The 22345-nt window shown below is 44.0% G+C and overlaps 1 protein-coding gene across 3 annotated transcripts in view; it reads right to left on the reverse strand.

Moving 5' to 3' along the window:
* clybl (citrate lyase beta like) overlaps nt 1-22345 on the reverse strand; it is a 66062-nt gene that overhangs the window by 11937 nt on the left and 31780 nt on the right. For all 3 annotated transcript variants that reach the window (XM_068329940.1, XM_068329939.1, XM_068329941.1), the window contains exons 2-3: nt 19930-20143; nt 2088-2276 (exon numbers count right to left, since the gene is read on the reverse strand). In XM_068329940.1, the coding sequence (XP_068186041.1) occupies nt 2088-2276; nt 19930-20143 (403 nt within the window). The remainder of the gene's footprint in view (nt 1-2087; nt 2277-19929; nt 20144-22345) is intronic.

Genomic DNA, 22345 nt, shown 5'->3' on the forward strand with positions numbered 1-22345 from the left:
AGGAAAGTGTCAGGTGTGATGTGTGATAGAAGAGTTTCAGCTAAAATGAAAGGAAAGGTGTACAAAACTGTGGTGAGACCAGCGATGTTGTTTGGTCTAGAGACAGTGTCACTGAGGAAAAGACAGGAGACAGAGCTGGAGGTAGCAGAGATGAAGATGCTGAGGTTCTCTCTGGGAGTGACCAGGATGGATAGGATCAGGAATGAGTACATCAGAGGGACAGCACATGTTAGAGGTTTTGGAGATAAAGTCAGAGAGGCCAGACTGAGATGGTTTGGACATGTCCAGAGGAGAGATAGTGAATATATTGGTAGAAGGATGCTGAGTTCTGAACTGCCAGGCAGGAGGCCTAGAGGAAGACCAAAGAGGAGGTTTATGGATGTAGTGAAAGAGGACATGAAGGTAGTTGGTGTGAGAGAAGAGGATGAGAAGACAGGGTTAGATGGAGGAAATTGATTCGCTGTGGCGACCCCTGAAGGGAAAAGCCGAAAGGAAAAGAAGAAGAATAAGAATGTTAATAATAATAATAATAACACAGAAATTCAAATAGTCTAAATGCTCCTTTCGTTAAGTCATGAAAAAGCTGAACAAAGGGAAAGAATTAGTGAACACCTGTCAGCAATTACACGTGGAAGAAAGAAAAGGCAACAGGAAGTAGATGTGTTCTAATTAAAACCTCAAGTTGAAAACTTCCTGCCTCTACTCCTAAGTGTGTGTGTATGTGTGTGTGTGTGTGTGTGTGTTTATGTGTGTGTGTGTGTTTATGTGTGTGTGTGTGTGTATATGTGTGTGTGTGTGTATATGTGTGTGTATGTGTGTGTGTGTGTGTGTATATGTGTGTGTGTGTGTGTGTGTGTGTGTGTGTGTTTATGTGTGTGTGTGTGTGTGTGTTTATGTGTGTGTGCGTGTGTGTGTGTGTGTGTATATGTGTGTGTGTGTGTGTGTGGTGGGGTGTGTGTGTGTGTGTGTGTGTGTGTGTGTGTGTGTGTGTGTGTTATAAGCCAGACTTCTTTATTCGTCCTCTTTTAATAACTAAACTCTGTTCCAGAGCTTTTCAGCGTGACGACACGATGGAACAATCACTGATGTAGTTTAGTGAACGTGTTTCAGTCGAGAGCTTCCGATGTATGAACGTGTGACAGGAGGGCTGAACAATATTCAGACAGCCCTGCTCCTCCATATGGAGCTCATCATAAAGACCCACATTAATGATGTCACTGTCCTCTGACCTCTAGTGACCTGACATCCGTACAGCACCTTTATGGGAAGCCAGAGGGACGGTGAAGCCTAGCACACGCTCCCAGCACATGCTCCCAGCACACGCTCCCAGCACACGCTCCCAGCACACGCTCCCAGCACACGCTCCCAGCACAGGCCCAGTTGAGATGGACATGGAGCAAAGCCCTGGTGTGTTCGATGGCACCAGTTTTAAATAGAATCATTTTCATGTCATTGATTTGTGTTTGGAGAATTAAAGCGGTATCTTCAGAACAGGGTCCACAGCAGGTGGGTCTGTGGTCTGACTTTAGTTTGTTCTTCAGATCAGAATCACACGTTCACCTTTGCATGCAAACCTTATGGAATGATGAATAAGTGAATATAAAGTTTACGGGATGTTTTCATCCATTCTGATGGCTTTGACTCTGATTTGATTCATTCAGAGTCAGAACACGAAACCAGTGTCGGCCGACCCCGGGGGGGTCAGCGTGGCAGAAGGCTCCGATGTGTCGCTACACAAAGGTATCAGCTTCTGAAGCTAATCTGGAGAAATGTCATCCTGTTGTTGAGCAGCAGCCAAGAACAGCAGCGTCTGTCCCGGTCCTGCTGGTGGGATGGGGGCTTGTTGTGGCTGCTTTGAACGCTGCCCAGGTATCCTTTTACTTCATGACTTTGTGGAAAAGCACCAGTTTTTTTTTACCACTCTCAGCGGTAAATGAGTTATTAGCTTTGACATATATCACAGTACTAGTGTTTGTTTCGCTTCATAGAGGTTATGACAGAAATCTTCTTTAAGTGATCCATTCAGGACGCTAACAAAAGAAATACTACAGGAGTCTTTGTTAAGGATGTAAATGTCTGAGACTCACCCACTGCACCTCCGTCACCTCCTCCACCTTCGGTAACATGATGGCCGGAGGGAGGAGCGCCCCCTGCAGGATGACCTGCAGGTCAGCTTCAGCCAGACCGCTGGACACCGAGTTCACCCTCACACACTTCTCTGTGCGACCCAGGTCCAGTTCCACCAGCATCCTGGGGATGGTCTCTCTGGCCTCCGTCTGCAGCGACACACACACACACACACACACACACACACACACACACACACACACACACACACACACACACACACACACACACACACACACACACACACACACACACACACACACACACACACACACACACACACAGGAAGAGTGATGACGAGGATAAAAGAAAGATCCAGAGTGAAGTCTCTCTTGTGTCGGTAACACAGTAGCACACAGCGCTCTATTCAAACCAGATGCTGGGCCACAAGAATTCAGAGGGCTGGGGGGCTGGGGTGTGTGTGTGTGTGGGGGGAGCGGCCAGTGAGAGGAGAGGGTCTCTGGATGAAATGTGGTCTGAGTTAAGCAGCATTAGGAAACAGCAGCTCAGGAGTCGTCAGGTGGGATCAGAGACTCTGAGTGTTTCCGGACGACCAGAGAGAAGATCTGGAAAGAAAAACTCTCTCTTCTTCTCTGGTGACGTTTATTCATTAGATTCAATGTGGGACATTACAGGTAGTGAAGGTAGTCACTAATGTCACTAATAGATGGTGGTGAACATGCCAATCATGAATACTCACACTGATGGGAACTTGATGACACCTGAATACATCCAGTACTCTGGATCTCCTGGACTGAGAAACACCTGAGAGGAACACCTGAATGAAGTTGTTAGTGGACCAATCAGTGAAGGGTCTGGGGGTCTGAGGGAGAAACCAGTGAAGGGTCTGGGGGTCTGAGGGAGAAACCAGTGAAGGGTCTGGGGGTCTGAGGGAGAAACCAGTGAAGGGTCTGGGGGTCTGAGGGAGAAACCAGTGAAGGGTCTGGGGGTCTGAGGGAGAAACCAGTGAAGGGTCTGGGGGTCTGAGGGAGAAACCAGTGAAGGGTCTGGTGGGTCTGAGGGAGAAACCAGTGAAGGGTCTGGGGGTCTGAGGGAGAAACCAGTGAAGGGTCTGGGGGTGTGGGGGAGAAACCAGTGAAGGGTCTGGGGGTGTGGGGGAGAAACCAGTGAAGGGTCTGGGGGTCTGGGGGAGAAACCAGTGAAGGGTCTGGTGGGTCTGAGGGAGAAACCAGTGAAGGGTCTGGGGGTCTGAGGGAGAAACCAGTGAAGGGTCTGGGGGTCTGAGGGAGAAACCAGTGAAGGGTCTGGGGGTGTGGGGGAGAAACCAGTGAAGGGTCTGGGGGTGTGGGGGAGAAACCAGTGAAGGGTCTGGGGGTCTGGGGGAGAAACCAGTGAAGGGTCTGGGGGTCTGAGGGACAAAATCTTTTGTAAAAACAGAAGTGGATTTGAGTTAACCTGACTTTAGTTGTCTGAGCGCTTCTGGAGACCCCTGAAGGGTCAGAGGTCAGCTCCTGAGACTAAACAGCACTCGCACTAATCTCCTGGAATGCACAACTGTACCTGATATCACCACGACTCCTCCAGCACCAATAAAACACAGTATCATCTACATATCACAGATTTAACAGGGGTCATGTGGATCGCTGGTGTCACGTACACCCCCCCCCCCCTGAATGAGACCAGAGGGACTGTCCCCGTGTGACGAGTGTGCTGGGAGCGTTCACCCTGATACCCCCTCTGATACCCCTCCTCACCATAAGCCACCACAGACCGGTCACCGTATCCATGTCACTGAGAACGGGTGGAGCGTTTACTCACCCATAATTCACTCTTCATAAAGCTGCTACTTGAGGATAGAATTCAGTCTGTCCCTCCCCAGGTCTGAGACCCGATAAATTATCTGTGACAATCGCTGCTCGTCTCTCATTGGTCCTCCTGACTAAAGACACAACAATGTAGAACTGTTCGTGAACGACTCACGGACCCGACGAGTCCTGGTACACCAGCAGTCTGAGCATGTAAACACTCTTCATGACGGGGGGGCTGCTCATCACCAGGACGGAATCACTTTACTCCCTCCTCACAAGTTTTCCTGAACCCGTGTCACGATGGTGAGGTAGACCCTAACCGATCCTCCTTTCATCTCTCGTTATTATTCGGCCCAACTGGACCCCCGTGGGCTCCATGACGGCGAGCGTGAATAAAGCCCTTTGAACGGATGTATTTTACATTAATGGACGGCCGTCCAACAAGTGTCTTCAGACCTCCGTCCACAATCACCCGCCGTCCCACGGCGAGCACTCCCCAACGCCAGCCCGTCTGCTTTGATTTCATCCATCATCTTCATCATTAGAAGCTGACACACAAGGCAGGTGGGCGGACGAGCAGTCAGCCAGGCGCGCTGGGCCGACACACACACACACACACACACACACACACACACACACACACACACACACACACACACACACACACACACACACACACACACACACACACACACACACACACACACACACACACACACACACACAAAGGTTTTCAGGAGCAGAAAGGCTGACCTTCCACAGATGAGGTCAGGTTCTCCACACTCAGCCTGACCGTGATGCTCTACAGAGCGCTGCTATCCGTGCCCAGCGTGGACACTCCCTGGTAGACGCCAATCTGACGTGTTTCTAGCATCACCTTCCTGTCCAGCATCCAATCATTATCACCTTGAAACAAAGCAATGCCAAACATCCCTTTTGAACAAAAGACTCTGGATTTAAGCCCTTCATTCAGTTTGAACTTCTCTCACTAAAATGTGCACAACTCATGCAATATCAGTCCCACAAAACACAGTCTTCACAAACGTCCTCCTTGCTGGGGCTTTGGCATCACGGTGGTTTGCTGCACTAGTGGACTGGAGTGGGCTTGTGGTCTGTCTCTTCAGAGGGTTCTCCCCAGGAGTTTACAGACACAGGTGAGACGTCAGACGGCAGCATCAGCACCAGAGCATTCCATGACGGCAGTGGGTGTGATATGTAGAGCACAGGCTGAACACAACGGTTACCACAACGTTTAAATACAAATGGCCTGCAGCTCATTGTCTTCTATTATGTCCTCTGTCTCTAATACATGCTGCATCATTACACAACACAGCCTTCATCTAACCCTGTCTTCTCATCCTCTTCTATCACACCAACTACCTTCATGTCCTCTTTCACTACATCCATAAACCTCCTCTTTGGTCTTCCTCTAGGCCTCCTGCCTGGCAGTTCAGAACTCAGCATCCTTCTACCAATATATTCACTATCTCTCCTCTGGACATGTCCAAACCATCTCAGTCTGGCCTCTCTGACTTTATCTCCAGAACCTCTAACATGTGCTGTCCCTCTGATGTACTCATTCCTGATCCTATCCATCCTGGTCACTCCCAGAGAGAACCTCAGCATCTTCATCTCTGCTACCTCCAGCTCTGTCTCCTGTCTTTTCCTCAGTGACACTGTCTCTAGACCAAACAACATCGCTGGTCTCACCACAGTTTTGTACACCTTTCCCTTCATTTTAGCTGAAACTCTTCTATCACACATCACACCTGACACTTTCCTCCACCCGTTCCATCCTGCCTGGACACGCTTCTTCACCTCTTTTCCACACTCTCCATTGCTCTGGACTGTTGATCCTAAGTACTTCAAATCCTCCACCTTCTTGATCTCTTCTCCCTGTAACCTCACTCTTCCACTTGGGTCCCTCTCATTCACACACATGTACTCTGTCTTACTGCGGCTAACCTTCATTCCTCTCCTTTCCAGGACAAACCTCCACCTCTCTAGCTTCTCCTCCACCTTTTCCCTGCTCTCACTGCAGATCACAATGTCATCTGCAAACATCATAGTCCATGGAGATTCCTGTCTAACCTCGTCTGTCAGCCTGTCCATCACCATAGCAACAAGAAGGGGCTCAGAGCTGATCCCTGATGCAGTCCCACCTCCACCTTGAACTCCTCTGTCACACCTACACACACCTCACCACTGTCTTACAGTCCTCATACATGTCCTGCACCGCTCTAACATACTTCTCTGCCACTCCAGACTTCCTCATACAATACCACAGTTCCTCTCTGGACACCCTGTCATCAGCTTTCTCCAGATCTACAAAAACACAATGCAGCTCCCTCTGGCCTTCTCTGTACTTCTCTATCAACATCCTCAAAGCAAATACTGCATCTGTAGTACTCTGTTTTGGCATGAAACCATACTGCTGCTCACAAATGTTCACTTCTGCCCTTAGTCTAGCTTCCACTACTCTCTCCCATAACTTCATTGTATGGCTCATCAGCTTTATTCCTCTGTAGTTGCCACAACTCTGCACATCTCCCTTGTTCTTAAAAATGGGCACCAGCACACTTGTCCTCCATTCCTCAGGCATCTTCTCACTATCTAAGATCCTGTTGAACAACCCAGTCAGAAACTCTACTGCCACCTCTCCTAGACACTTCCAAACCTCTACAGGTATATCATCAGGACCGACTGCCTTTCCACTCTTCATCCTCTTCAATGCCCTCCTCACTTCATCCTGACTAATCTTTGATACTTCCTGGTCCACAACAGTCACCTCTTCTAGTCTTTGTTCTCTCTCATTTTCCACGTTCATCAACTCTTCAAAGTACTCTTTCCATCTTCCCATCACACTACTGGCACCTGTCAATAGACTTCCATCCCTATCCTTAATCACCCTAACCTGCTGCACGTCCTTCCCATCTCTGTCTCTCTGTCTTGCCAACCTGTATAGATCAGTCTCTCCCTCCTTACTGTCCAACCTAGCATACAAGTCATCATAAGCTTCTTGTTTGGCCTTTGCTACCTCTACCTTCACCTTACGCTGCATCTCCCTGTACTCCTGTCTACTCTCCTCAGTCCTCTCAGTGTCCCACTTCCTCTTGGCTAACCTCTTTCTCTGTATACACTCCTGTACCTCCTCATTCCACCACCAAGTCTCCTTATCTACTTTCCTTCCAGATGACACACCAAGTACTCTCCTACCTGTCTCCCTGATCACATTAGCTGTAGTTGTCCAGTCATCTGGAAGCACCTCCTGACCACCCAGAGCCTGTCTTAACTCCTTCCTAAAAGTCATGCAACACTCTTCCTTTTTCATCTTCCACCATTTCGTCCTCTGCTCTGCCTTTGTCCTCTTCATCTTCCTCACCACCAGAGTCATCCTACACACCACCATCCTATGCTGTTTGGCTACACTCTCACCTACCACTACTTTACAGTCACTGATCTCCTTCAGGTTACACCGTCTACACCAGATGTAGTCTACCTGTGTGCTCCTACCTCCACTCTTATAGGTCACCCTATGTTCCTGCCTTTTGTGGAAGAAAGTATTCACTACAGCCATTTCCATCCTTTTTGCAAAGTCAACTACCATCTGTCCTTCTGCGTTCCTCTCCTGGATACCAAACCTGCCCATCACCTCCTCATCACCTCTGTTTCCTGCACCAACATGTCCATTGAAGTCTGCTCCAATGACAACTCTCTCACTTCTAGGTCTGCTCTGCATCACTTCATCAAAGTCCAACCAGAATTTCTCCTTTTCCTCCAGCTCACATCCTACCTGTGGAGCATACCCACTAACAACATTGAACATCACACCTTCTATTTCTAGCTTCAGACTCATCACTCTATCTGACACTCTTTTTACCTCCAGGACATTCCTAACAAACTCCTCCTTCAAGATAACTCCTCCTCCATTTCTCTTCCCATCTACACCATGATAGAACAACTTGTAGAAAAATACAAACACAATTTTCTTGGTATCTCTTGAGATCTGAACTGAACCTGATGTGAAATGAGCTATAGTGTATCTCAAGTGAAAGCCGCCTCAGTGAATGTGTACATAATTATTCAATATATGTGTGTATGTGTTGTGTGCATGTGTTTGTGTTTGCAGGTTTCATTGTGGATGGGTTTTGACAGGTGACATGCTACCCCTAAATCTTGTAGAGGTGTGCAGGAGGAGATTGGGGCCTTCCTTCCTGTCAGTTGGAGGCTCCGTCGTATCTGTTGAGCTGTTAGGCAGCAAAACAACACCATCAGCATGGAGAAAGAGGAATTTAAATCCTGTCACCTGCTCGCTTGTTCTGCTTAAAACTGACAGCCGGCTTAGAAACCGCTAATTATTACACACTATTTATCCACTTTAATTAGCTATGAAAAGATCTCATTACCGTGCTTTGGTTACAGCTCATTACAAGATGCAATTTAATGGGTGTTTCTGTTTGTCTTCCTTTTCTTTTTTTAAATCTGAATTCCTGAGGGTATGTATACATTCTGGTAGAAAATGGAGAGCGTGAAACATTCAGTATGTCGACAAGGCCCCTCATTTGTTTTGGAATAATTTAAATTATTTACTGATTTTTCTACATTACCGAATATTTGGCCATTCTTACTAATTCGTGTCTCATTAACATTTTTAGATGCTGAATTCTAAAAAGTAAAATAAAGTGAAAGGTTCACAATAAAATCACATGTGACCTGCTGATGCTCCAGTCATTCACACAGATTCTTGACCAAACACATTTTGCCAGGGATCAAACCACCTGATGGTCTCCTGAGCCACAGACGACCCAGACTCCCTTCTCTCCCAGGGGGAAACACGTTTTTCTCAATGCGTATGAAAAATACAACTGCTGGATGCCAGTGATAGGCTTTTGACACTGGATCACCAGCACCACACTGGACACAGCTTCAACGGGGGGCCTGCAGCAAAGCTTGAACTTTACATGAGGTATTTAAAGAATTATTTGATGATCTTCTATATTAGAACTGTGTGTTAACATTAGAGCGCTGGCTGGACTCTTAAATCCTGTCATTTCAACAGAAAAGCAGCATTTCTTCTTCCCCCTGTGGAATGCACCAACATCTGCTGCACGCCTTTCTTCTCCTTGTCACCTTCTCCATCATCACTTCTCCAACTGGGGTTACTTTCTTAGTGCTGTGTTGCACAACTAATGTAGAGCAGAGCTGTGCACGTTTGCTGCTCTGCCAGTGAAAACACACCCGTGTAACAGGATAGAGAGAGAGGGCCTCTGTTCTCCATGGATCAGCACTTTCAGATTCCTGTCAGCCTCAATCCTCGTCCTGAGCCTGGAGCAGCCCTGAGTCTGTAGCTCCTGATCATTGACCATTGATTACTGTTCAATAAAAAGTTACACATGAGAAAATAAAGTCAGAAGCAGACAAACCCTCTCTGCTCAGGAGGAACGAATGCTATCAACACTCACCGTGTCACACCAAAGGACTTCTATCTATGGCTCACATCCATTAGCAGCCTCAGACACTTTCTCTCATGAACGTTTGCTGTGTTGAACACACCAGTATATAAATCCATGCCTGCATTTAACGTCCATTGATGGATGTAAACACAGTAAACAAATGTTCTGCATCAGAATTCCACTGGATAACATTTTTCCCAGGAGCTTTTTCTGTCAAGGCTTTAGTCATTTGAATCCACTCCAATGGAAAGCAGATCTTCCAGTGGAATAATGCAGTGAGCTCTGAGCTGAGGTCATGTTTCAGTTGACAGTTGGCTGCATAATTTATGTTAAGTTTAAAATCTCTGGTGTCACACACAGTTCATGCGTAGACCGTATCTTATACACTGACTGTGGTAACAGACCGTAATAACGTCCTCCTCTCTGTGTGTGTTTTCTACAGCTGCCTGCCCCCTCACTGCAAACACTGTCCTGGACAACACCTGCAGGTTTGTCTAATGAATGTCTTTTAATTCAATACTAAAGTTTGATAATTATAATCACATCTCTATCATCATAAAAGTCAGATTTAGTGGCTGTGAGCTGAATGAACGCTACACTGAAGGTTGTTCAGCAACAGGCAGATACAAGTTGAGAAACAAGTTTAATCCCCTCCCGACTGAGCTCACAAGTCAACACCATTTCCCCCCTTGTAAAATAACTAAAATCATGTTAATCAATTGGGGGGGGGCAGTGACTCAGCGGTACAGCGGGTCGTCCAACGCTCCCAAGATCGGCGGTTCAACTCAATTACAAAAAAGTCCCAAACCCTCTAAATTATGGCAAAAAAGACGTCTTTTATCAAATAATTACGTTGCATGCTAATAATTATATATAAGATATGGAAACAATGATAAAGTAGGAAAAGAAACACAGAAGTCATGAGAACACACAAACTAGGTCTTTACACAAACTAGGGGCGGCAGTGGCTCAGCGGTAGAGCGGAAGTCTTGGAACCAGACAGCGCCCAGCCATCGGCGGTTCGATTCCCGCTCCAGCCAGACATCTTCGGAGTGTGAGCTGACAGTGGGAGGTGTCAGCTCACCTCCCAGCCACTGCCGAGGCGCTCTTGAGCAAGGCGCTGTCCCCCCCACAAGCTGCTCATTGGGGCGCACCCCCGAAGTTGCGACCCGTCCCTCCACCTCTCTTGTACTCGTCATTAACTGGATGCCTACAGGCCCCTAGTGTGTGTTGTGTTCAGGGGCCTGTATACAATGTTGTGTGTGTGTATTCTGACTAACATATATATATATATATATATATATATGTACAAAAAAACTGGAGTGGAAAACATAATTTCCCCATTGTGTGGTTGAATAAAGGTGGATTATTATTATTAATACTGCACCAAATACAATGAGATCCGGTCTCAATGATGTTGTATCCATCCACCAACACGTGGTAAAGAACGAGATCCGGTCTCATTGATGTATCCATCCGCCAACACGTGGTAAAGAATGAGATCCGGTCTCAATGATGTTGTATCCATCCACCAACACGTGGTAAAGAACGAGATCCGGTCTCACTGATGTATCCATCCGCCAACACGTGGTAAAGAATGAGATCCGGTCTCAATGATGTTGTATCCATCCACCAACACGTGGTAAAGAACAAGATCCGGTCTCACTGATGCTGTATTCATCCACCAACACATGGTGTTGTCCCAAAGGACGACTCGCATCTTTCTAAATTGCTCTAAATCTCTCTAAATGTTGAATGAAAATAGGACCAGAGTGACGGCTCCTATCTCTAATACTCGTGTATTGAACAGGTGGTATCTTGAGGTACTACTGTATTAGAGATAATTTACACACATGTCAAAGAAAAAGCAACAAATCAACTCAATTTAAGCACAAACCAGGGATTTGATATCCACTAACAGGGACTACAAGACATCGGACCTCTGACATGTTTGCGTGACGTACAGTGACCTACAGTGACCTACAGTGGCGTACAGTGACGTACAATGATGTACAGTGATGTACAGTGACATACAGTGGGGTACAATGATGTACAGTGACATACAGTGACATACAGTGGCGTACAATCATGTACAGTGACGTACAGTGATGTACAGTGACATTCAGTGGCATACAGTGATGTACAGTGACAAAGAGTGGTGTACAGTGACTTACAGTGACGTACAATGGTGTACAGTGACTTAGAGTGACATACAGTGGCGTGCAGTGGCATTCAGTGACATACAGTGATGTACAGTGGTGTGCAGTGACTTAGTGACATACAGTGGTGTACAGTGACTTAGTGACATACAGTGGTGTACAGTGACGTGCAGTGACATACAGTGACGCACAGTTTCATACAGTAGCTCGCAGTTGTGTATAGTGGCGTACAGTGACGTACAGTGATATACAGTGATGCAGTGACATACACTGACGCACAGTGTCATACAGTAGCGTGCAGTTGTGTACAGTGGTGTACAATGACGTACAGTGACATAGTGTCGCAGTGACATACAGTAGCATGCAGTTGTGTACAGTGGCATACAGTGATGTACAGTGACGTGCAGTGACATACAGTGACGCACAGTGACATGCAGTGACGTACTGACTGTCCATGTTCACATGTTTGTGTGCACATGTCTTAATGTCTGTGTCTTACAGGTTCACCCTGTGTGTGTGTGCATTGTCTTGTGCTCTGCATGTGTCGGGCACTAGTGTGCGTGTGCAGGCGCATGCTGGTGTGCAGGAGGGGCTCCCCGTGGTGTGGGCTGTGCCACTACGCCATCTGGAGAGGAAATGGAGTGTGAAGTACAGTATAGTTTGGGACCAGGCTCCGTGGCAGCAGCTCAGCAGTTAGTTCATTAGTTCTAAACTTGCAGGGATTAGGAGAGCATCTCTACAGGAGGCAGGGAGGGGGGAGAGGGGGGGGCAAGGAGGAGGGAGGCAGGGACGGGGGAGAGGGGGGGTAGGGAGGGGGGAGGCAGGGAGTCGGGGGGAGGTCAGGGAGGGGGGAAGCAGGGAGGTTAGAGGGCTGCATGTGGGGAGGAGAGAGAGAGAGAAACACCAGGAGGAACACTGGACCGTAGGGCACTAAGAGACAGGGGCAGAACATCAGGGGCAAACAGGCTCACTCTGAGGAGAGAGGAGGAAGGAGGAGAGAGGAGGAGGAAGAGGAGGCGGAAGAGGAGGAAGAGGAGGGAGGATGAGGGAGGAGGAGGAGGAGGGAGGAGGAGGAAGGAGGAGAGAGGAGGAGGGAGGAGGAGGGAGGAGGAGGAAGGAGGAGAGAGGAGGAGGGAGGAAGAGAGAGGAGGAGAGTGGAGGGAGGAGGAGGAAGGAGGAGGAAGGAGGAGGGGGAGGAGGGAGGCAGAGGAGGAAGGAGGAGAGAGGAGGAGGGAGGAGGAGGAAGGAGGAGAGAGGAGGAGGAAGGAGGAGAGAGGAGGAGGGGGAGGAGGAGGAGGGAGGAGGAGGAAGGAGGAGGAAGGAGGAAGGAGGAAGAGGAGGGAGGAGGAGAGAGGAGGGGGGAGGACAGGTGTAGCCGTCAGTTCCGCTCTGGGGTTTCAACCTCCCCCCCCCCACTGATCATACAGATATGATGATATGTGTAAGAGTGTTAGAGCAGTCAGCCTTGTCCCCCCTCCCCCTCTGGGAGGCTCATAGCCTTAACCCCCCTGTCCCTCCCCCCCGCCTCCCCAGAGCAGCATTACTTTCCAGAGAGAACAGACAGGCCATTAAAGCAGTTTATTGTGGGGGGATGAACTGACCTTCATGACAAACCTTTTAGTAATGAATAACCCCCCCATTTAAGGTGGAGGTGAGTGATAATGAAGAGAATTCATGAATGAACATATGACAGGAGGGTTTAATGCCCCCCATGCTAATCCAGTGGGGTAACTAACTTGCACCGGGGTCCTTCAGAGGAATTTAATAGCAGCTAAATTATTCAGTTTAAACCTGTGATGTCAAACCATTTCTTTGTGTGGCTCACAATCAAAACTCACAATCAAACCCACAATCAAAACTCACAAACTCACAATCATACCTCACAATTAAACTCACAATCAAACCCACAAGCAAAACTCACAATCAAATTCACAATCAAACCCACAAGCAAAACTCACAATCAAATCCTCAATCAAAACTCACAAACCCACAATCAAAACTCACAATCAAACTCACAATCAAACCCACAATCAAAACTCACAATCAAACCCACAATCAAAACTCAAAAACTCACAATTAGAACTCACAATCAAAACTCACAATCAAACCCACAAGCAAAACTCACAATCAAAACTCACAATCAAACTCACAATCAAACCCACAAGCAAAATTCACAATCAAAACTCACAATTAAACTCACAATCAAACCCACAAGCAAAACTCACAATCAAAACTCACAATTAAACTCACAATCAAACCCAAAATCAAAACTCACAAACCCACAATCAAAACTCACAATCAAACCCACAATCAAAACTCACAAGCAAAACTCGCAATCAAATTCACAATCAAACCCACAAGCAAAACTCACAATCAAAACTCACAATCAAAACGCACAAACCCACAATCAAAACTCACAATCAAAACTCACAATCAAAACTCACAAGTAAAACTCGCAATCAAACTCACAATCAAACCCACAATCAAAACTCATAATCAAACCCACAAGCAAAACTCACAATCAAAACTCACAATCAAAACTCACAAACCCACAATCAAAACTCACAATCAAAACTCACAATCAAACTTACAATCAAAACTCACAATCAAACTCACAATCAAATTCACAATCAAACTCACAATCAAAACTCACAATTACACTCACAATCAAACCCACAATCAAAATTCACAATCAAAACTCACAATTAAACTCACAATCACACCTACAAGCAAAACTCACAAACCCACAATCAAAACTCACAATCAAAACTCACAATCAAACCCACAATCAAAACTCACAAGCAAAACTCGCAATCAAACTCACAATCAAACCCACATCAAAACTCATAATCAAACCCACAAGCAAAACTCACAATCAAAACCCACAATCAAAACTCACAAACCCACAATCAAAACTCACAATCAAAACTCACAATCAAACTCACAATCAAAACTCACAATTACGCTCACAATCAAACCCACAAGCAAAATTCACAATCAAAACTCACAATTAAACTCACAATCAAACCTACAAGCAAAACTCACAAACCCACAAGCAAAACTCACAATCAAAACTCACAATCAAACCCACAATCAAAACTCGCAATCAAACTCACAATCAAACCCACAATCAAAACTCATAATCAAACCCAAAAGCAAAACCCACAATCAAAACTCACAAACCCACAATAAAAACTCACAATCAAAACTCACAATCGAACTCACAATCAAACCCACAAGCAAAACTTACAATCAAAACTCACAATCGAACTCACAATCAAATTCACAATCAAACTCACAATCAAACCCACAATCAAACTCACAATCAAACCCACAGGCAAAACTCACAAACCCACAATCAAAACTCACAAACCCACAATCAAACTCACAATCAAAACTCACAAGCAAAACTCACAAGCAAAACTCGCAATCAAACTCACAATCAAACCCACAATCAAGACTCATAATCAAACCCACAAGCAAAACTTACAATCAAAACTCACAATCAAAACTCACAATCAAACCCACAATCAAAACTCACAATCAAACCCACAAGCAAAACTCACAATCAAAACCCACAATAAAAACTCACAATCAAAACTCATAATCAAACCCACAAGCAAAACTTACAATCAAAACTTACAATCAAAACTCACAATCAAACCCACAATCAAAACTCACAATCAAACCCACAAGCAAAACTCACAATCAAAACCCACAATAAAAACTCACAATCAAACTCACAATCAAACCCACAATCAAAACTCATAATCAAACCCAAAAGCAAAACCCACAATCAAAACTCACAAACCCACAATCAAAACTCACAATCAAAACTCACAATCAAACTCACAATCAAACCCACAAGCAAAACTTACAATCAAAACACACAATCAAACTCACAATCAAATTCACAATCAAACTCACAATCAAACCCACAAGCAAAACTCACAAGCCCACAATCAAAACTCCCAAACCCACAATCAAAACTCACAATCAAAACTCACAAGCAAAACTCGCAATCAAAACCCACAATAAAAACTCACAATCAAAACTCACAATCAAACTCACAATCAAACTCACAATAAAACCCACAATCAAAACCCACAATCAAAAACTCACAAACCCACAATCAAAACTCACAATAAAACCCACAATCAAAACCCACAATCAAACCCACAATCAAACCCACAAGCAAAACTCACAATCAAAACCCACAATAAAAACTCACAATCAAACTCACAATCAAACTCACAATAAAACCCACAATCAAAACTCACAATCAAACCCACAAGCAAAACTTACAATCAAAACTCACAATCAAAACTCACAATTAAAACTCACAATCAAACCCACAATCAAACCCACAAGCAAAACTCATAATCAAACCCACAAGCAAAACTCACAATCAAAACTCACAATCAAAACTCACAATCAAACCCACAATCAAAACTCACAATCAAACCCACAAGCAAAACTCACAATCAAAACCCACAATAAAAACTCACAATCAAACTCACAATCAAACTCACAATAAAACCCACAATCAAAACTCACAATCAAACCCACAAGCAAAACTTACAATCAAAACTCACAATCAAAACTCACAATCAAAACTCACAATCAAACCCACAATCAAAACTCACAATCAAACCCACAAGCAAAACTCACAATCAAAACCCACAATAAAAACTCACAATCAAACTCACAATCAAACTCACAATAAAACCCACAATCAAAACTCACAATCAAACCCACAAGCAAAACTTACAATCAAAACTCACAATCAAAACTCACAATTAAAACTCACAATCAAACCCACAATCAAAACTCACAATCAAACCCACAAGCAAAACTCACAATCAAAACCCACAATAAAAACTCACAATCAAAACTCACAATCAAACTCACAATCAAACTCACAATAAAACCCACAATCAAAACCCACAATCAAAAACTCACAAACCCACAATCAAAACTCACAATAAAACCCACAATCAAAACCCACAATCAAACCCACAATCAAACCCACAAGCAAAACTCACAATCAAAACCCACAATAAAAACTCACAATCAAACTCACAATCAAACTCACAATAAAACCCACAATCAAAACTCACAATCAAACCCACAAGCAAAACTTACAATCAAAACTCACAATCAAAACTCACAATTAAAACTCACAATCAAACCCACAATCAAACCCACAAGCAAAACTCATAATCAAACCCACAAGCAAAACTCACAATCAAAACTCACAATCAAAACTCACAATCAAACCCACAATCAAAACTCACAATCAAACCCACAAGCAAAACTCACAATCAAAACCCACAATAAAAACTCACAATCAAACTCACAATCAAACTCACAATAAAACCCACAATCAAAACTCACAATCAAACCCACAAGCAAAACTTACAATCAAAACTCACAATCAAAACTCACAATCAAAACTCACAATCAAACCCACAATCAAAACTCACAATCAAACCCACAAGCAAAACTCACAATCAAAACCCACAATAAAAACTCACAATCAAACTCACAATCAAACTCACAATAAAACCCACAATCAAAACTCACAATCAAACCCACAAGCAAAACTTACAATCAAAACTCACAATCAAAACTCACAATTAAAACTCACAATCAAACCCACAATCAAAACTCACAATCAAACCCACAAGCAAAACTCACAATCAAAACCCACAATAAAAACTCACAATCAAAACTCACAATCAAACTCACAATCAAACTCACAATAAAACCCACAATCAAAACCCACAATCAAAAACTCACAAACCCACAATCAAAACTCACAATAAAACCCACAATCAAAACCCACAATCAAACCCACAATCAAACCCACAAGCAAAACTCACAATCAAAACCCACAATAAAAACTCACAATCAAACTCACAATCAAACTCACAATAAAACCCACAATCAAAACTCACAATCAAACCCACAAGCAAAACTTACAATCAAAACTCACAATCAAAACTCACAATTAAAACTCACAATCAAACCCACAATCAAACCCACAAGCAAAACTCACAATCAAAACCCACAATAAAAACTCACAATCAAAACTCACAATCAAACTCACAATCAAACTCACAATAAAACCCACAATCAAAACCCACAATCAAAAACTCACAAACCCACAATCAAAACTCACAATAAAACCCACAATCAAAACCCACAATCAAAAACTCACAAACCCACAATCAAAACTCACAATCAAACCCACAATCAAACCCACAAGCAAAACTCAAAACTAAGAAGTGCTTCAGTTTCTCTAAACTTTGGATCACACTCTCAGCCTCTTGATGGTTAAAACTCATTCAAAATAAATTCTGAATGCGTTTCATTCCCTCGAGAGCCTCCAGGTCATTAACATATTGTTTTTGTCCAGCCAATGGGAGGAGACCCTGACCCCAGCACTGGGGAGGTCCACGTTCCTACTGGACGTCATTTTGAATCAAGGAAAACCTGATATTGTGTCCTAAACTACCCAGCATCCTTCATTGTCCCCACCAGTGAGCACATTGAGAAGATGTGAAACCTGCACACGGACATGTTCACGAGGAACAGGAACACGCCTGCAGTTCAGGAACATGCCTGACTTCAGGTGCTTTTTCTGATTCAGAAGGAAAACGTGCAGAAGAGTAGTTGTTTCACTGGTTTCTGCCGTGACTCTGTTCTGGTCAGATTCTAGTTTTGAAAAAGAACTCGTGAAAATTGTGCTGCATTGATGTTTCCACATCAATGAAACACTGTGTGTGTGCAAATTCTGTAGTCAGATTAACATCTGATAACTTAGTGGACAACAAGGTGCAGCAGCTTTTTCTGCACATTTCCATCCATCAACTCTCATTTTATCAGAGGAGCAGCGTCAAATACACCCCGCAGGACTCTAAGTCAAATAAAAAACAGTTTTCATGCTTAGCAACCAAATACACAATACAAATTCAAATAGTACATTTAGAAAATATTTTGATCTACACACACACACACACACACACACACACACACGCACACCCATGGCTTTCCATTTGCCACAGTGGAGTAACCAGCTGAGTGTGTGAGTGAAGAAAGGGTGGCCGTAGGAAAGGTGTGTTTTGTTATCGAGTAAATAGCTAATTTTTATATTACACAGTGTGAGTTAACAAACACACGATGGGTCACAGGATTTCTTTCACACTGAACCTGATTCTTAACACGGTCCTGTGGCACAAGAAAGAAAAGATGAAATCTGTCCTGATGCCGTTCTCACCCCACGTCAGCAGCATCACCAGGAGCAGCGGAGGTAAGTCAGGGCAAACACCCCACGTCCACTGTTACTGTACACAATATAATGTAGGTATTTCATGTTGGTTATGTAGAACAGCACTGGTGGATGACACAGGATAACCGTGCTGCAGGATGCAAAGGTAAAGGATTAAATCTGAAGCAGTGTCAGTTTATTTTATCGGAATATAAAATTTGCCGTCTGTTCTGAAGCTAACTGAAATGAGAGAAGACACACGTGGAAAAGTCAAGAATAAAGTTAATCACATTGAAAATTATACTCAGAAGTTTCCTGAAAACTGAAATAAGGTCTTATGTTTTATGTGAAATATGTGGGCAGGAGACAGAAGTGGCTGAAGCAGGGCGCCTGTGTTAAAATGAGATAGAGACACGACGCTGTCACAGCTGACAGCTCCTGACTCCAGTCTGAGGTCTCCTGAAGCATCGATGCTGCTTCAGAGCAGCTTCAGAGCAGCTTCAGAGCTGCTTCAGCGCTGCTCCCTCTCAAAGTTTCCCCTACTAAAAGCCAAGGCGCTGACACGCAGCAGCTCCACGGCGGGGTCAGCGTTCAGCCGTCAGTCACACGGCCATCATCTCCTTGTCTTTGTCTGCCACAGGAACGGCCTGGAGCCACACCAATCGTCTTTATTAACATGACTTAAAACCTTTGTGAGGTAAATTCTCACCCTGGCCCCTTCTTTATCCTCTGCTCCAATCACAATTTCATGGGCAGTTCAGCAGAGCCAATGGGGAGGTGGTGTGGGCGGGAAAAGAATGCTTTTAACCTGGTGCATCTGGTGCTTTCCCGCTGCTTCCCCAGTGGGACATGGTCACCTTGTTTTAAAGGACACTCATGGGGGGGCACCGCTGCCTTTATGCCACCATAATGGGGTGAAATGTGCTTATTTCAAACATCTCCCTGAGGTAGTTTTCCTTTCAGTGATTAAGAAAGAGCACCTGTCTGAAGGAGGGGAATGGAATTAAAACAATTCAGGATCACACAGCCGTGTGTGTGTGTGTGTGTGTGTGTGTGTGTGTGTGTGATTGTGTGATTGTGTGTTTCTTGAAATAACCGTTCACACAAAGCTGTATTTTCTATGATGACACCTGTGTGTATTCCTGTACCTTTTTGCTGAGGGCTACGCCGTCCTCACAGTCCAGGACGGCGCAGTCGACATCCAGAGAAGCCAGTTTCCTCAATTTTCGCTCATCATTACCGGGGCAGTAGAGAACTGCCCTGCGGGGTATGTAGCGCGGCGAGAGGCCCGCGGAGTGATGGCGATGACGCCATGCTTCAGCACACAACTGCCAGGATGCAGGCAGGAGCCAACTGCTGTCTCTGTCAACACAAATATACACATGTATGAGCACAAGGTGCACACGGAGATAGACCAGTCTGCTTTGTGTGTGTCAGAGTAAACATACTCCAGACACACTGCCATCAATCAGTAAATTAACACTTTAGTGAATCATCTGTCATGTGTACACAGCATGGATAATAATGAATGAATGGATAATAAAGGTAGTTGGTCTGTCTGGAGTATCTAGACTCTAGAATCTAGTTTGTGTCACACCTGAGGACAGAAGGAGTTCTCTGCTTCTAGACTGAGAGAAACTTTCACATCCTTTCCTTTGGGAGTTGGGTTTACCCCTCAGCTGTCCATTGAGGTGAATGACAGACGTTTACTCTCTTTGTTGAGAACAAACTCACCCAAACACTGACCACTCATATGCTAATGCAGCCAGAAAGAGAAGTGTGTGATCAGGAGTGACAGTGGTGTCTGCAGCTCAGGCATGTAAAGATAAACTACAACAAATAAAGATTTAAAGAACAGCATGTTCCCTCATTAAAGCTCTAAGAGCCATTTGTTACCAATCTGAATACGGATGGTAGAAACTACTTCACTGAGGATTCGCTTTTTTGGTGAAACATGACCAGATGGAAACAAATAATTAAAAGGATTTAAAGGTCTTGTTGGAGATTTTTCAATGCTTCATGGAGAATTCACCAGCAAAAACTCACTATTTTTCTGTTAATTTTATTGCATGTTGTACAGCAATATCTTTTTACAAACCATCCAAGGTAATTTGAGATGTTAATGTCTTTGAAAAATACGTCTTAAATTGCTTGATTCAAGAAAAGCCCTCTTCCAGATAACAACAAACTCAATCCAGTCCAAGCAGAGATTGAAATCATGCATCAGAAAACTTATAGCAGTGTGTCATCGACACAGTATGTGCAAAAAACAACAAACTAGTTACTGAACACCTGAGATAGTTCTCCATGTTTACAGAATCTGATGGAGTCTATTATTTACATCATTAGTTAATAAGTTGATCGTAAACATGAACGAACATGCATTCAAAAACAATAACAATAATAATAATAATTAATAATTAATAATAATAACAAAGTTAACAGTAGAAATAAATGTATTTTGTCCACAGATCATATCATATTGATCCTGCTATACAAAATTCCCTATTTCTAAAGTTTACATTATCAAACATTAAACATTCTCATTAGTTTATTAGTTAAAACCAGCTTTAAAAAAAAGTGAAAAGGAGTGTTTCTGTTCAAAGGAACCAGAAGTCACCATTTTCAATGTCTGCTATTAAACCTCACCAGACTTTACCAGACCTGGTGCTCCTTTACTTTTTGAGGGTCCATCTTAAATACATGCGCCTGTTGGTAGTGGTGTGGCGCTCAGGAGTTATAATAATACTAATAATACTAATAATAATACTAATATTATTATTAATAATAATAATAATACTAATAATAATATGATTATTATTGATAGTAATAATAACAATAATAATAATAATAATAATAATATTAATAATAATATTAATAATACTAATACTAATAATAAAAATAACAATGATAATACAATAACAATAATAGTAGTAATAATAACAATTATTCCCTTAGGGAAACTTCTTTTTTTCCACTCTAAATATTGACACACATATACTGTATATCGTACAGGCCTGTACGTACACACACACACACAAACACACACACACACACACACACACACACACACACACACACACACACACACACACACACAGACAGCCACAGACACAGACACACACAGACACACACACACACAGACACACGCACACGCACACACACACACACACACACAGACACAGACACACACACACACACACACACACACACACACACACACACACACACACACACACACACACACACACACACACACACACACACACAGACACACACAGACACACACAGACACACACACACACACACACACACACACACACAGACACACACAGACACACACTTGGTCTTTGTGCCTGAGGACAGAGACAGAAGCGACCTCACGTCGGCTCTGGTGTCCTGTGTTCAGGCAGTGAAGGTGAAACGTGAGCCTGTTAGCGCCGCCTCTGACAGCAGCGGCGTTAGCATCAAAACACACATCTGTGTTAACAGCACGAGGCTGTGGCCTCATTCACACAAGACCCAAACTAAAAGACAGGCAGCAACCAGCGAAAGAAATGAACA

Source organism: Antennarius striatus, chromosome 12, assembly GCF_040054535.1.
Source record: "Antennarius striatus isolate MH-2024 chromosome 12, ASM4005453v1, whole genome shotgun sequence".
In the NCBI taxonomy this organism is placed as follows: domain Eukaryota; kingdom Metazoa; phylum Chordata; class Actinopteri; order Lophiiformes; family Antennariidae; genus Antennarius; species Antennarius striatus.